This window comes from Rhamphochromis sp. 'chilingali', assembly GCF_963969265.1.
Source record: "Rhamphochromis sp. 'chilingali' genome assembly, chromosome: 14".
Classification (NCBI taxonomy): Eukaryota; Metazoa; Chordata; class Actinopteri; order Cichliformes; family Cichlidae; genus Rhamphochromis; species Rhamphochromis sp. 'chilingali'.
Window position 1 is genome coordinate 1,307,218 of NC_137941.1, and position 15,756 is coordinate 1,322,973.

The following is a 15,756-nucleotide window of genomic DNA, read 5'->3' on the forward strand; positions in this document are numbered from 1 at the left end:
AGGAGTTCATAAGGTGAGTTCAGTGCAGTGATTTCATATTACAAATGTGTTGGAATGAATCCCAATCAAAAGTTGAAAAACGGCAAAATTCATATTTTGCATGGTTGGTTCCAAGTAGAGCTTCAATCTGCAACAAGAAGAAATCTGAGTGACACGAAACATTTTTTGAGCATGAAATTTATTGGAAACATCACTTAGACTGAAACGGGCTGTCACGGCTGAGCAGCCGGTGTGTTTGAGGAACGGACCCCAACGAACTATGGTTTAACAAAGAGCCGTTGATTTAAGCTGATGAGAAAAGAGACAAGCGAGGCGAGTTGAAACAAGGGTGAAACTAAACTGAAACATAACTGGGAAACAACTGTGGCTAAATATGGAAACAATGACAAGAGACTAGAGCATGAAACTGCACAGGAACCTGAACAGTAGGAGCAAAAACTCTATGACATGAAACAAACAGACGACCCGACCAAGGACAGTAAGCGGACTGAAGCACACAGGAGGGTAACGAGGGAAGTGCAAACACAGCTGACACAAACGAACATGATGGTGCCCCAGGGGGAAGTAAAACCAAGCACACTGAACACAGAACACAAAACATGGAGAGACGTGGACATGACAACATGCAGACAATAAACACATGACAAGAGACGACTTATAAATGAGGAATTATAGAAGAAACAAAACCAGAATGAAACTCAACTAAATCCTAACTAATAATAGCAGCGCAAGGACTAAGCATACTTTCAACATGGACTCCAAATGCTGAGTCACAGACACCGACACAGGCTGCGTTACAGCTGATCAAAGTTTAGGACCACATGCCTTCAAAAGGCAAAAATGTGGATTCATTGTCATTGAAAAACTGCATTAAAATTACGTTTGAAGTAAAATGGTCATTTGGTACGTAGAGGAAACTGATTCGTCACAGATCTGTATGAAACTGAAGTTTACCCTGAACAGCTGGAGCCGACCCACAGTGGCCACAGTCCATAATAAAGTTATCATCATGTCAGTGATGCTGATGCTGCTCTGATGGAGCTCGGTCTAAACCCCGGGACACTGATCTGACCAAACAAATCTCATCTTTCACTCAGTTTGAATTCTGTGGACACAAACGGTCGTTATGAACATGAGAGGAAATGTGTGGCCGACTCTTACAGTAAGTGGAGATCGTTCTCCAAGAGCACAGATGCACCGTGTTAAGCTGTGAGGCTTCAAAGGCCTCATTTGTTTCAATTACACGTGATTTTCTTTCACTGAAACTTTGATGGGCATCGTGCATTATTTTGCAAATGGCTTGATTTTGTACTCCAGAGTGTGGACAGTGTTTCTACAGTCTACACAAAACGGAGCCACTCAGAGACGCATTACTGCTCCTGAAAAAAAGGTCTCCCGTTCAAAGTAAAAACATCAATATAGCCAAATTTCCAGTCCCTTTGAAGCAGCAGCTCTTCCCTTGACACTAAACTTATGAGAAGCGAGCTTATTACTGGAAGGTCACAGATCCACTCGAGAGAAGAAGAAAGGATTGTTTCCTCTCGTTCTAAAGTGCTCCTGTGGGCGTCTATTGGATAACGTCCGATGTAGTAAATGCAGCATCTGAAAAGTGTCAGTAATGTATTACTGCATCCAGTAGTTGCACTTGTGAGGCAGTTAAGTGTACAAGGTTGTGAAGCTTGCCTTGTATCATTCAGTCCTTTTTGTATAGCTATACAAACGTTATATTACAGGCAGTATTAGAGGGAAAATCACAACAGTGGAAAGGAAGGACCCCGCTTTGACTCGAAGAGACCTACAGCAGAGGTCTGCCAGGACTCTGGCAGCAGTGGTCTGTACATACATGCTCAGTTTTAAAGACCACGTGAGAACATAGACGCATCTTTTTGACTGAAATGTTACGCTTAGCGCCGTCTTCCATCCTGTGCTGAGCTTTAAAGACTTTTCTCTCCCACTGTGTGCTGGGTCCCTCTCCTGCTCACACACTCACAGGAGCGGTGCTGATGCTGAAGGGCTCTGTGTTACGCTTCAGCTTCTTGGACTGCATGGGAGCTCTCATCCAGCCCCCCTATGAGGTTTGGCGGGACCACAACGCCCCCGAGGACCCCGACCGACTGCGGAGGCGCAAGCTGGTCCACTTTTCGCCATCGTCCTCCCAGGACGCCTGCGGAGACGGACACTTGGCTGTGGTGTGCTCTGAGAGGCAGGCCAAAGTGTTCCTGATGCCCTCGCAGTCTTGCCTGTTTGTCCACAACATCACAGAGTCGTCCTTTGTGCTGAGGGCTGACGTGGTGTCTGTGTGCAACAGCGTGTGCCTCGCCTGCTTCTGTGCAAACGGACACGTCATGACACTCAGGTATGACCACGGCCGCTCGAGTTCTCTGTTATTAGATGTTTTTTTAATCTGCGCACGCTGTAGCGCGGCCTGCTTTAAAGCCTGCTCTGTCAGCGCAGCTATCATTTCTGTGTTTGCACTGTTAAGCTGAACGTGGCTGCGTAGCAGCTTTTTCCTTTTCACAGGTAAGGATACTTAATCTGAACCGGTCAGTGAGAGCGTTTTGGTGCAGAGGAAATCTGAGAGTTACATGTGACTCTATGCAAGGGCCACTCACTGGGTGGATGCTGAATGGTCTGGCTCTATCCGGTCTTTAAGTGATGATGTGATGAACCTGCTTCCGAGTCCAAACTACTGTGTTTATTAAGGCTGCTGTGTTTTTAACATGTTTTGTATCTTGTTCTATTTAATCTGAACAAGCCCCTAAAAAACTCTCTCTGTTTTTACCACCACTGTTCATTTTAAAGCTCAGTGTTTAAACCCTTACGATGTAGCAGCAGTATATTAATGACTAACCTCGTATTGTGGATGGATTATCTCAGTTGTTCTCCTGACTGAAGTTTGGTTCGTTTACAGCATCCTGCCATGCGATTGCATTTGTCTCTAACCATCAGGAACCCTCACGTTAACTTTTATCGAGTGGAAAAAAGTTAGTGTTCATCCTCCAGCTTCACTGTGTTTATGCTAGGCTAACATAGCTGTGTCGCTAGTGATCACGTAGCACATCATTATATACCAGCTAGCCCAACTTCAGTAACCCTACAAACGTCACTGCTGTTTAGTTTTCTGTCTTCATTTATGTTGGAAGTGATAGCAGAGCTGTACGTTTGAATTTTCCAGAAATCTCTCAGTCAGAACATGCTATATCATGTTTAGGTGGAAGCTAGCGAGCTAACTTCCTGCTAACTTCTAACTCTGTTAAACGTAATAAATCCTGTTTTCATGGATGTTAAACTGAATTGTTACACCTGGTAAAGCAGCAACGCTGATCATTTTATTAAAGGTGAAAGAATTTAGACAGTTTGTAACTCTCAGTGATGCTGCAGTGTTCGTTTGACTAATGACGTCAGACTTAAAGACCGGATTCGTGCAGTTTACCTCTGAGACTACAGCCTATGAAAAGCTGCTTTGTTACCAAAGATTAGAAAAGAAACATAATAATGATTTCTTTCTTTTTATTCTGATGTTCAGTGTAGTTTACTTTTGAAGCTCAGTAATTATTACACAGCTGTTCTTACCTTTCTTCACTCTTTCATTCTGCCCACAGTCTGCCCAGCTTAAGACCGCTCATGGATGTCAATTACCTGCCTCTGACAGACATGCGCATTGCAAGAACCTTTTACTTCACCAATGGGGGGCAGGCACTGTATCTCAGCTCCCCCACAGAGGTCCAGAGAATTACATACAGCCAGGAGATGTGCGATAACCTGCAGGTCAGCACTAGGGCTGGCAAAATTGGCCATTTGGCAATCATCCCCTCCGTCTGTTGCTGATGGCCAGTGAATTATCTGCCATCTTCTCTGATTACATCCTTCGTGCAACTTCTAAAATTCTTTTTTTTTTTTTTTGCAGGAAATGCTGGGAGAGCTGTTTACACCAATAGAAACACCAGAAGCCCAGAACCGAGGATTTTTAAAAGGCTTCTTTGGAGGAAATGCCCACACCTTTGACAGAGAAGAGCTCTGTGCGTTGTCTGTCTACATTATTTTCTTAATATAAAGCATTCAAGAATGCATGACACCATATTATACTGCTAATAATAAGACATGAATGTCTTTAGCCTGCACATGGCAGATTACATAAGATGTACTTGCTGATTTTGTGGCTTTGGTTGTGAGACTAGCACTCGCTCTAACCAATAAGAGGTCGCGCAGTGAGACGGGGCGATGTGAGAACACCTTAAAAGTTTTCTTAAGTTGAAAATACTCAGACTAGTTTAACTTGTATCAGACGAGGCAATCGCAGTCAGAGCGAGCACACAATGTTGGCAAACAATGACAAACAGTCAGTTGGCAAAATCAGGAGGCGTGTCTGAAGAACCCCAGGGTGCGTTTGATTTCCACACCCCTGTCACTCTGTCTCGTTCCAACAGTCGGCGAGGCTGCGGCTGGGAAGGCTTCTCGGAGTCTTGCGCAGCACATCCCTGGACAGGGAGGAGTGGAGGGCATGAAGGTCGCCGCTAGTGGAGTGGTGGGCGAGCTGGCGAGGGCGCGCATTGCTCTGGATGAGAGAGGCCAGAGGCTGGGGGAGCTGGAGGAGCGCACCGCCCTAATGATGACTAGTGCAGAAGCCTTCTCCAAGCACGCTCATGAGGTGAAAATGAAACATAACATGATGTGAAAATATAAAGAGCATCTAAATGTACAACTTTGGATTTTGAGACATTAACAAAAACTGAACTGAAGCCAACAAAAGTGGTTATTAAATGATTCTCTTGTTGGCAAATCAATAATTTACTCCCCAATGCAATAAAAAGAAATGCTCTCAAGGTTTCAGTCCTTCTCATTAAGAAGATGTCCTTTTGTATCTTTTCCAGCTGATGCTGAAATGCAAGGACAAGAAGTGGTACCAGTTCTAATAGCAGGACGGGGGCCTCGGTCTGCCCTCATGCTGCTGGGAACGATATGCCGCGACGGGACTTTCACTTCAAAAATGAAAGCATTCAAAGAGAGGCACAGTGACTTTGTCTTTATGGCTTCTGGCTTGGCTTCATGCACACACTGTCACATCGCTGAGTGATGAGGACGGGCTAGTTCCCCGTCTAGACCTGCAGCGAGAAGGACGGTGAGGAGATGGCGGCATTTGAAGGTCTGAAGATGGAACTGGAAGTGTGTGTGTGTGTGTGTGTGTGTGTGTGTGTGTGTGTGTGTGTGTGTGTGTGTGTGTGTGTGTGTGTGTGTGCGGTTTTTCTGGACCTTACTGTGTAGATAGTCAAAAACTAAGAAACCAACAAGAAATGCATGAAACAGCAATGAATGACTAAAAATATACAACTGCCATATTAAAAAGCAGCATGCTACTTTAACATGAGAGTCAAACATAAAAAGACGTTTTATTTATGATGTAAGCCAACAACACAAATTATGAAAAACTTTCTATTTTTTGAGATATTAACAAAAAATGATATATAAAAAGGGAAACGTATACCTGCATTGCTACTAAGCCAAAAGTTGTGTTACTTTCCCTTTTTTTAATGTTTCTTTTTACTCCCTAGTCTCAGCTCATATTACTTCACACACTATATATACCAAACGCACACAGTTAACTTTGTCGACACACACTTAAAAACCGCTAAAACGTTGTTCGTACTCTGGGCTGCACAGTGCAAATGAAATATAACTCAGTTGTATTAACACTCAGCTCTCAGCAATCTAGTTCCACTTTTCAGCTGCTGCAACTTACAAACCCGTGAAATGAACACGAGAGAAGGCGTGGGTGTGGGAGCGTGTTGCGGTCAGTGTGTTTATATCTATACTACAAACTTATATTCACGTGCCATAAAAACCACGGAGGAGCTGATCCGGGTTTCCTGTGGCTCACAGCAGAGAACGGTGACCGTGAACATATGAAGGCGTGTTTTAGTTGTCCCTGATCTTTGAGTCTATCGCTGCCTTCGCGCGACGTTAGGTCGCGTGTGCAAGTGTGAGTGAGGCAGAAAGAGAACCACACCCTCCCTCAGCCAGAGCAGCCAACGTGAACGACACCCTCACATCTCTCTCCACCTCACTCTGCAGTTGGTGCATTCTGGTGTGCAACCCGAGCAGTCGTCTTTTCATAATGACAGGCAGTACTCGTGGTGACTGTCACCGTCTTCGTGATGGGAACATGAAGAGGAGTTGTTTGTCAGTAAGCGGTTCGGGAGAAGTGACAGTTTTTTCCAGTGATGTTCAGCCGTCGAGTACGTGAAAAAAAAATGAAGGCGTTCGTTCGGTTTTGGTTTCTCTTCCTTTCGATATCGTTCTTGATGACTGTGACTATGATATCCTTGTGTCGCAGTCCTATATTTGATGGTTACGGCCTCTTTAACGAAGGCTTTTGTATTTTAAAAACAACAAACGTGTCATGATACATGGTCGTCGTGTATCACATCGTGATTGTGTTACGTGTCAGTGGGTAGCCACACGACAAGGACGAACAACATCGAGTGAGGAGGATATTTTGTACTTGTGTATTTGTCTGTATTTTGAACTGAAAACTCAAACGCGGGATAACCGGCATCCGTCTCTCACACACATCAGACCTTTATGCTGATCGTGGCGGCGTCACGCCCGCGTGAAACGTGCACGGCAGCACATACATCCACAGCCTGAAACAATAAGAGGAACACGTGAATCTGCATTGCTAATCATCTTTGCCTGCTTCCTGTCAGGCGGCTGACACATTCCTGAGGCTCGAGCGGCCTTCACGCGTTTATTTTTACCGACTTCACCTGAAATCCTACAGCCAGGCTACCTGGATTTGGTTCAACGGGGTGTCTAAAACACAGCAAACTAATAATGTCGTTCTCTCTTATCTCTGTACCGTCAATGAGTTTTGTGTAAGTGCAGAAAAAACAACACAAAACCAAAATACACAAAAAAATGACAAAAAAACTCCGATTCTGCTGACAGGGTGTTTTGTTAGAAGGTTTTCGGTTTCTATGTTTTCAGTTTTTATATTAACTGTACAGTTCAATCTTGGGTGAAAGGTGAAACAAAAAAATAAAAAATAAAGTATATTCTTGGGATATTTTCTCGTATATGTTGTACCTGTTACTGCTGGTACTGTATCTGGTATTCTGGCTCTGTCTAAATCACAGGAACGATGTAGTTCTTCACACTGTAGTATGTTAAAGAGGCATTCACTTGGTTTTCAATGATGGCAGCAACGTTTGTCTTATTTAAATGGATTCTACCACTTTTTGTTCTTCTTGATATTATACTAGTGTAATAGAAATTACTTGACAAAAAATGATCTGAAAATATGTTGATGCAACAGCAAATTGAAATAAACATTGATTGATGTACACGGCTGAGAGCTCTCGTCACTAAACCAGCTGCGAGTGCAAAAGCACTTTAGTTTGACCTTTGTTCAGGTAAGTAACCACGTTTTGACCCACAGGTAAAGCCAGGATCAGGTTTATGCAGTTATTGTCATTTACCTTTCATCAATAGTAATAAAGCTTCCAGACTAAGAACTGTCCTTCCTCTGGTAAATTCAACGCTACCTGCCAGGTGAGTCTAATGACATAAAGAGGACTGGAGTTCATTTAAGCTCAGAAATAGTTCATGAACAGACGTAACTGTGATATTCTGTGATGTTAAGAGCAAAAAGCCTGATTTTACCAGTGCATCATATTTATGTAGAAACTTTAATTATTTTGACAGTTTTGTTAGATTTAGTAGGTCCATAAGTTTTCTGACTGGAACACAGTTTGTGTACTTTTATACACCAGTGCAGTGCATTTATAAATCAATACGCGACTAACGTGCAGACTCCCTGATTTTATTCAAGGTTTAACAAAAGTACTGCATTTACTGTTCATTTCTATGCGCTGTCCCCACTGTCAGAGGCTCAACAATAATTGGCCTATTGACTGACAAACAGTTTAACCAGTTACGCTTTTATCCAAACCCAACGAGCTGTCAGTGGAAGTCGAGGAGGCCCTCGTTAGGCTGAAAAGGAATCAATGTGTCACACAGACAGAAAAAACAACCGAAGAAGGCAGCTGAGGTGGATGATCGCAAGTTCTTTCTTTAGTTAAAAAAACAACATTTTAACACTCCAGAGGAGGGAGGAGTGTTATTGTCAAAGAGACACCTTCATGAATGTAAATAAAGACGGTTTACATTCAATTTTATTTATACAGCAGCTGTTGGCTCAAGGTGCTTTATACTGAAGGTAAAGAACTACAATGATATACAGTCAGGGCGATCGTGGCTCAAAGAGTTGGCAGTTTGTCTTGTAATCGGAAGGTTGCCGGTTCGAGCCCCAGCTCGGACAGTCTCGGTCGTTGTGTCCTTGGGCAAGACACTTCACCTACCGCCTACTGGTGATGGCCAGAGGGGCAGATTAGCGCGTTATGGCAGCCTCGCTTCTGTCAGTCTGCCCCAGGGCAGCTGTGGCTACACCTGTAGCTGTTGTTGTGAATGTGAGAGTGAATGAATAGTGGAATTGTAAAGCGCTTTGAGGGCCCCGAAAAGCGCTATATAAATGCAATCTATTATTATATGACCCCCTGTGATCATGTGTGACAGTGGGAAGGAACCAGGGGGCCATCTGCTGCAACTGGTTAGGGATGAGGGGATGAAAACGGGACAAAAGACGTGCTGTGGAGTTAATAATAGATGCAGAGTGGTACATAAACACTTGTTTGCAGTAATGGGAAGAGAAACTGGAGAAGGAGGAAACAGCTCACGAGCCAAAGTTCGGCTATGGCTGCAGTGGAAGAAGGTTGTTCGTCTTGATTGTGACTGCTGATCGAAGCAGCAGGATGAGCTGTGAAGAGCTCAGGGCTTCCTCTCTGCTCACATTCAGATAATCCTGCAGAGCTGATCAGACAGAGCTTCACAGTGCAGACAGATAATGAGCCAAAGCAAACTGCAAAAACAGCCCAAGACTTTCTCAAGGAAAGCAAAGAAAGTCTCCAATGTCTGAGTCAGTGACCTGATCTCAGCCCAACAGAGCAGCTTTAGTTATTAAATGCAAAACTCAAGGCAGAGACTCAGAAACAAGCGGCGGAGAGACACTGGCAGAGCATCTCAGGTAAGGAAACAGCACGTGGTGATGTCACCAGGCAGTAAAATATCATTGCAAAGACTTTTATCCAGATACTAAAATATAAAGTTTGTATTCAAAATTATGTTAGTCTGACCAACTACTTCTGAGCCTCTGAGACGGGGAAGATTTATGGGTTTTATTTATTTGAATTAAAGCTGTGAGTTACAAAAATGGTTTAATTTTCCACATATGGCCCGAACTGCACTTTCAAACAGAATATTTAATATTTACACTGGAAAAAAAGTTCTTAAACTTTAACTTCTTTGAAATCTTTCAGGACTTCAGATTTGTACAAATTTAATTTAAGAACATTTCTATTTTGTACAAATAAATATAAATAAAATTATATCTAGTAAAACAAATACGACTGCGCCGTATAAAATCACATTAATTATAGTTTGTTATAACTTTCAGGTGACATTTATAACATGTTTATTATCATTTATATTATTACCAGTAGTGGGAGGAGTCGTTTTATTGTTATTTAAATATGAGGTAAAGTTTTCATTTCCAACCACTTACATTCAGGCCAGCATGTACCCAAGACTTTAACTTCCGTGTTTCCGTCCAATCACATTTACACCTGGAGCTCCATCGGTCTCTTGGCCAATCGGGTCTCACAACGCGCTCTGTTGTCCCGCCCCCTTTCATTCAGCTAATTGTTTACTCGACTGTAAAAGATTTTTTTGAGTTAGCTGCCGGTGTGCTAGCAGCGTTAACGTTCCTGAAACAGCGATACCGCGCTCGTTCTAACCGGATGTGAAATGCGGTGTGTCGTGTGAGTGTAGATGGAGCGAAGCGAAGTTCACACGCTGCACACTGACTTCAGTCCGTCCGCTCAGTTTTCACAGAGTTGAACGAACAATGGCAGTTTGGGCCGGCAGAGGCCGAGAGCTCGCACAACTGTAACCCGTGTGAGCCTGCGCATTGGCCGGTATGTCTGCACTGCGGCCGTGGTGGCTGCTCTTCTGTCTGGCTGTGCTCGGGCATGACCTGCGGGGGTCTCAGGCGGGCTCGGCCCCCAGCGCTGCGAACACTTTAGTATGGGGACCCGGGCTGGAGGCTAGCGTCGTCCTTCCAGCTCGATTCTTCTACATACAGGCGGCGGACAGCTCGGGGAAAAAGTGAGTAATGCGAGGCCTGTGGTATGCGACTCCAGCTGCAGAGCCTGGAGTTTACTGTCGTATCGGGGTGTCAGAATCACATCACTGGTTTTCTCATTATCATGCGCATGTGCAAGCCGGAGACCTCACATGTGACCACGCAGGTGTGATTTAACAGTCAGAAGTACCAAAGGTCTGAATGTAGCTGTGTGCAAAATCACGTCTGTCTCTGAGTCTCCTCCGTATCTCCTCTGTGTCACTATCAGATATCCAGTGCCATGTCAAACCTCTCTGTTCTTTATATTAGAAGAGAAAGGGGACACGAATTTGCTGATAAATATGGAAATGCAGCAAAGAAAGAGTTTATGTGATTGCAAAAAGCGTCCGAGTGAATATTTAGTATGACCGCTTTATTGTTCAGCACAGTCTGAGCTCTCCGTCAGCTCTGTGAGGATCTTCAGGAACTGTTCTCCAGGCTTCCTGAAGGACAGTCAAAGCTCTTCCTCGGATGTTTCTGCCTTTGCTTGTGTTCTCTGTCAGGATGATCCCACACTGCTTCAGTGGAGCTGAGGTCCGAGTGTCATGCTAAAGAGATGTTTCCAGATGTTCCTGCGTGGTGGATCAGACTCTGTAATTCATCAGTTTATCAAAGAACCTGAAACCATGACACAGCCTCCACCGTGCTTCACAGATGGCTGCAGACGCTCACTGCTGGACCTCCTCCTGACCTCCTCGTACACACTGACCATGATGTGGATCCATCTCTCCATCACACCTGTTCCTCTGACCTTCAGTCCAGTTCTGGTGTCATTTTCAGCCTCAGCCTTTCCTCCTGTTTCCCTTCAGCCGTCCTTCACTGAATCTTCTCTGATGAGGCTTCAGTGAAGTGTGACCATCGCTCGGTGGATTTTTATGCTTGAATCAGAGCTCCTTTGATGGGGTGTCCAAAGAAAAACACTGAGACACCTTCAGAAAACTGGAGAACTATTGCTCAAGAGAACCTTTAGAGAACATTTTATCTTATCTATTTGTACTTATAAGCCAAAAAAACCTGCATGACTACAAAAGAACACTATATAAAATAAAGTGTGGTGTTAAATCTGAAGTTTTGACCTGTGAGGGCAGATATGACAGACAAACCACAGGCAGGACGATGTCAGACGGCCTCCAATGACCTTTTTCATCACACAGTTGCAGGAGCTTATCAAAGGTGCCTCCTCTCTGTGGTGATCATGCCTGCTACAGTCATTACTGCACCGTGAGCTGGTGCAGACACACTGACTGTGCAAAAAGTGCACCCAACCATAAAAAACAGTGCACAAGTTGTTACTCTGAGTGACGATCCAAGTTACCCAGACACATCTGTTAGGAGACCACCACGGCACAGATGTTTTCTGTGACACGCAAACTTTAAACCTTCTTGTATGTGGAGAGTATAAACTGTGAGTGAGCGCTGAAATGAACCATACGATGATGAACTGGCAAAGGTTCAGTCCGCTGCTTTGTAAACATCGGCTCGTATTTGTTGTTATAAGATGAGATGCTGTCCTCCTGAGCAGCAGTAGATATCTTTGTATTCTCCCTCCTCCCACAGTTTGACTGCATCACCTGGTGAGAAAACCTTTGAAGTAAAGATTGTGTCTCCTGTGGAGCAGTTCACCAGGATTTGGATCCAGGTCCTGGATCGTCGGGATGGCTCATTCCTGGTCCGCTACCGAATGTACGCCACCTACTCGGAGCTTCACGTCCACGTTTTGCTGAAGAACGAGCACGTTGCCAAGTCACCGTTTGTTCTCAAAGGTAGGGCGCGGTCCGTGAAGCTGCGATGTTCACTCTGATAAATGACATCATGGACTTGATTCCTGCTCACGCTCCAATCCTGAGTCTTCACCTGCTGTTTTTGCTGGATCCAGAAACTTAATGAGTCAGTGTTGTCGTCTGCAGGCCCGGTCTATCACGAGGGATGCGACTGTCCCCGGGAGAGCGGCTCTGCGTGGGAGGCCCACATGCACTGCCCTCCGTCCTTCGCACAGATAGAGAGGGACCTGTCCTTTTACCCGAGTGTCGACCCAGATCGTAACGCACAGGAGATCCCACAGCGCTTCGGACAGCGGCAGAGCCTCTGCCACTACACCGTCAAAGACAACAAGGTGATTCCACCTGGGGAAACAAACACAGACGTATCATAGGTGTTTATGTTTTACCTGAGAGGAAGCTGAGAAAGTCAGCTTGTGGGCCTCTCAGTCATCCAGCCAGGCCTTCTTAAACCACGACACCATGTAGGCCTCTGGACACACATCAGATCCAAAGGTGAGTGTAGAAGGGAAGAATATGAAGGGTAATGTTCCTTCATCCTGGACCCTGGAGCTGTGTGACTCACCTGTAAGAGCAGAGCCAGGTGTGCATGAGTGCTGCTGTGATAGCGATGAGTCTAAAGCCCGGTTCACACACTGCTCGCATTACATGAGAATATTCAGGAACGTATCCGCTTCCATGACTAGTTCCCTCTAAAGGTATGACAGTGGTAAAGTGAAATTGATGCTTTTAGTAGTAAAAACTACTACAGTAGTACTTTGCTACTGCATTTCATACTGTGTGTGTGAGTGCAGCTGAGTCCCTTTATCAGAGGTGAATGTGACGAGTGTCACGCTTCAGGGTTTCTGTTGCTCTGTGTTCACTTCATATCTGAACACTTTAAATGAACGAGAAGGAATAAAGTCATTCCCACATTTCCCAGCATGCCGAGTTGTTTAATTATTTTAATGTCTGCATCATTTTACAGCTCTGTCTGTTTTCTTTATAGTTTAATGAAATACTGAAGTCACTGTATCATTGCAGTAACGACTCAGCTGCCACTGACTCCTGTAATCCTGTGCAGCGGTGTAATCTATTACCTGTGAAGGTAATCTTGGATTGGTGAGCAGCTGTTTTCTGTAATGTGTTTCTGTTGTCTTTAGATCTACGTGAGGACATTTGGGGAACATGTCGGGTTTAGAATCTTTATGGATGCCGTCCTGCTGTCTCTGACCAGAAAGGTAATCCGTGTTTACGTTTACTCAGCCGTCGCTCAGACGACCAGAAACACACTTTGATTTTAATGTCTGTATATGTTGATGCATCAGGGATGAAACGTTCAGACACAACTGGTGCAGTGCATGCTGGTTATCATCGTCATCATCAGTGCAGATATGCGATCAGACGGTGGCAACAGTAATGATTATCATGAAACATTTTCAGGTGCGGCTCCCTGATGTGGAGTTCTTTGTTAATCTCGGTGACTGGCCGTTGGAGAAGAGGAAGCCTCCCGAGAAGCTTCATCCCATCTTCTCCTGGTGTGGCTCCAATAACACCAGAGATATCGTCATGCCGACCTATGACCTGACCGAGTCCGTCCTGGAGACCATGGGGAGGTAAAGCTCTGTGTGGATTCAGCTAAAGTATTGCTACGTTACCACGGAAACTGGCAGTAAATTCAATTCAGTTTTATTTACACAGCACAAAATCACAGCAACAGTCGCCTCAAGACGCTTTATATTGTAAGGTCGACCCTACAATAACACATACAGACAAAAACACAATCGTATGATTCCCTATCTGCAAGCACTTTGGCGACAGTGGGAAGGAAAAACTCCCTTTTAACAGGAAGAAACCTCCAGCAGAACCAGGCTCAGGGAGGGGCGGGGCCATCTGCTGTGATTGGTTGGTGTGAGAGAAGGAAGACAGGATAAAGACATGCTGTGGAAGAGAGACAGAGGTTAATAACAGATATGATTCAGTGCAGAGAGGTCTGTTAACACATAGTGAGAGAAGAAGAAACACCCAGTGCATCATGGGAATCCCCGGCAGCCTACGTCTATTGCAGCATAACTAAGGGAGGATTCAGGGTCACCTGGTTCCTGCTCCTCTTCATGTACGCGTGCTCTGCCATCACCGAGGCCGTCAGTAAGCAGACTGCAGTATGAACCTGCATTTCCTCCTCTCACCTTGCTGCTGTTTGAGTTGATATTTAATGCAGGTGTGATGATGAGAGCTGTTTAATGTTGGACCCTCACCTGTGAGGTTAGTGATCTCACAAACTGCAGAGGATGTAACATTCAGCACGTCCTCTGCCGTACAGGGTGAGCCTGGACATGATGTCGGTTCAGGCCAACACGGGGCCGCCGTGGCCCGAGAAGAACGCCACCGCCTTCTGGAGGGGGCGGGACAGCCGACAGGAGCGCCTGGAGCTGGTCAAGCTTTCGAGGGCTCACCCGCACATCATAGACGCCGCCTTTACTAATTTCTTCTTCTTCAAACACGACGAGAGCCTCTACGGGCCGCTCGTCAAACATGTTTCGTTTTTTGACTTTTTCAAGGTGAGATGAATTATATTCCATAAAAACGCTTTTATTACGTCAGATATTCTTATGCTAATGTGTGTGTTTTCATTGTGTCCATGCATCACCAGTACAAGTACCAAATCAACATTGATGGCACTGTGGCAGCTTATCGGCTGCCGTACCTGCTGGCGGGGGACAGCGTGGTCCTGAAGCAGGATTCTGGGTACTACGAACATTTCTACAAGCAGCTTCGAGCGTGGGAGCACTACATCCCTGTCAGGGCAGACCTGAGAGACCTGCTGGAGAAGATCCAGTGGGCGCGTGACCACGACGAAGAGGTGACGAGAACACGTGACTGGATCCTCGCTGGTTTCACTAATGACGAGTGAAGGTGGTGTCATTTTGTTTTCTTCTTTCAGGCAAAGAAAATTGCTCTCGCAGGTCAGCAGTTTGCCCGCAGTCACCTCATGGGGGACACCATCTTCTGTTATTACTACATACTGATCAAGGTAATGTGATTACAGTTTCAGAGTTACTGCACGACTGAAAAAGTATACAATGTTACTACTCACGCAGTCTTACTGTGCTCGCGCTGCGTCGCACTGACACAATGCTGATCATTCTTCATTCGGACCGATGTAAATGTGTCGCACTTCCCTCACATGTCATATTTATGCGTGCGAACTAGGACTACGCCAAACTCCAGGTCACCGAGCCGAAGATCCGGAAGGACATGGAAGTCGTGGAGCAGCCTGCTGATGACCTGTTCCCATGTTCCTGCCACAGGACAAACGTGAGAAACACCCAAATGCTTTGTTTGCTCTGCAGCTTGTCTGCAGATCCTAATGACCTTATTTTACTTTTTGCACGTTAAGAAGAGGAAACAACGTTAAATCTGGGATAGTTTTATTATTCTACAGTCTGTGGCGCCATCTGGTGTACGTGAGGCGTCACTGCAACCACCAAGAAGCCACGTTAGAGTGAACGTTTGGACCAACGTGCTGTTCTAACAGGAGTGTTTTCATGTTTGTTTTTCAGGTGAAGGATGAACTGTGACTGAGCTCCTCCCACTTCATAACTGACAGCCTTTTCTTTTAAAGTGCCAATCAATTGTATGACTATGGTTTGAATATCTGATTCTTATTTTTCAATAAATGCTTTTAATGTGTTCAGAGCGTGTTTTTCTCTCTGATGTCAGATTATTTACTCAGTGAGGTTTAGTGTCAGCCCTGAGGTTGAG

The 15,756-nt window shown here is 45.0% G+C and overlaps 2 protein-coding genes across 5 annotated transcripts in view; both read left to right on the forward strand.

Annotated features, from left to right (window-relative positions):
• stxbp5l (syntaxin binding protein 5L) overlaps positions 1-7,340 on the forward strand; it is a 129,968-nt gene extending 122,628 nt beyond the window's left edge. For all 4 annotated transcript variants that reach the window (XM_080903349.1, XM_080903352.1, XM_080903350.1 and 1 more), the window contains 5 exons: positions 1,993-2,356; positions 3,603-3,768; positions 3,908-4,019; positions 4,428-4,648; positions 4,872-7,340. In XM_080903349.1, coding sequence (XP_080759475.1) covers positions 1,993-2,356; positions 3,603-3,768; positions 3,908-4,019; positions 4,428-4,648; positions 4,872-4,913 — 905 coding nt within the window. In that variant the 3' untranslated portion in view covers positions 4,914-7,340. The remainder of the gene's footprint in view (positions 1-1,992; positions 2,357-3,602; positions 3,769-3,907; positions 4,020-4,427; positions 4,649-4,871) is intronic.
• A 2,524-nt stretch (positions 7,341-9,864) lies between these two features.
• On the forward strand, positions 9,865-15,695 carry poglut2 (protein O-glucosyltransferase 2). Its single transcript, XM_080902224.1, has 10 exons — positions 9,865-10,218; positions 11,792-11,997; positions 12,142-12,347; positions 13,155-13,232; positions 13,435-13,607; positions 14,315-14,552; positions 14,645-14,854; positions 14,936-15,025; positions 15,205-15,309; positions 15,555-15,695. The coding sequence occupies exons 1-10, from the start codon at positions 10,031-10,033 to the stop codon at positions 15,570-15,572; spliced, it is 1,512 nt and encodes a 503-aa protein (XP_080758350.1). The 5' UTR covers positions 9,865-10,030; the 3' UTR covers positions 15,573-15,695.
• The last annotated feature ends 61 nt before the right edge of the window (positions 15,696-15,756 follow it).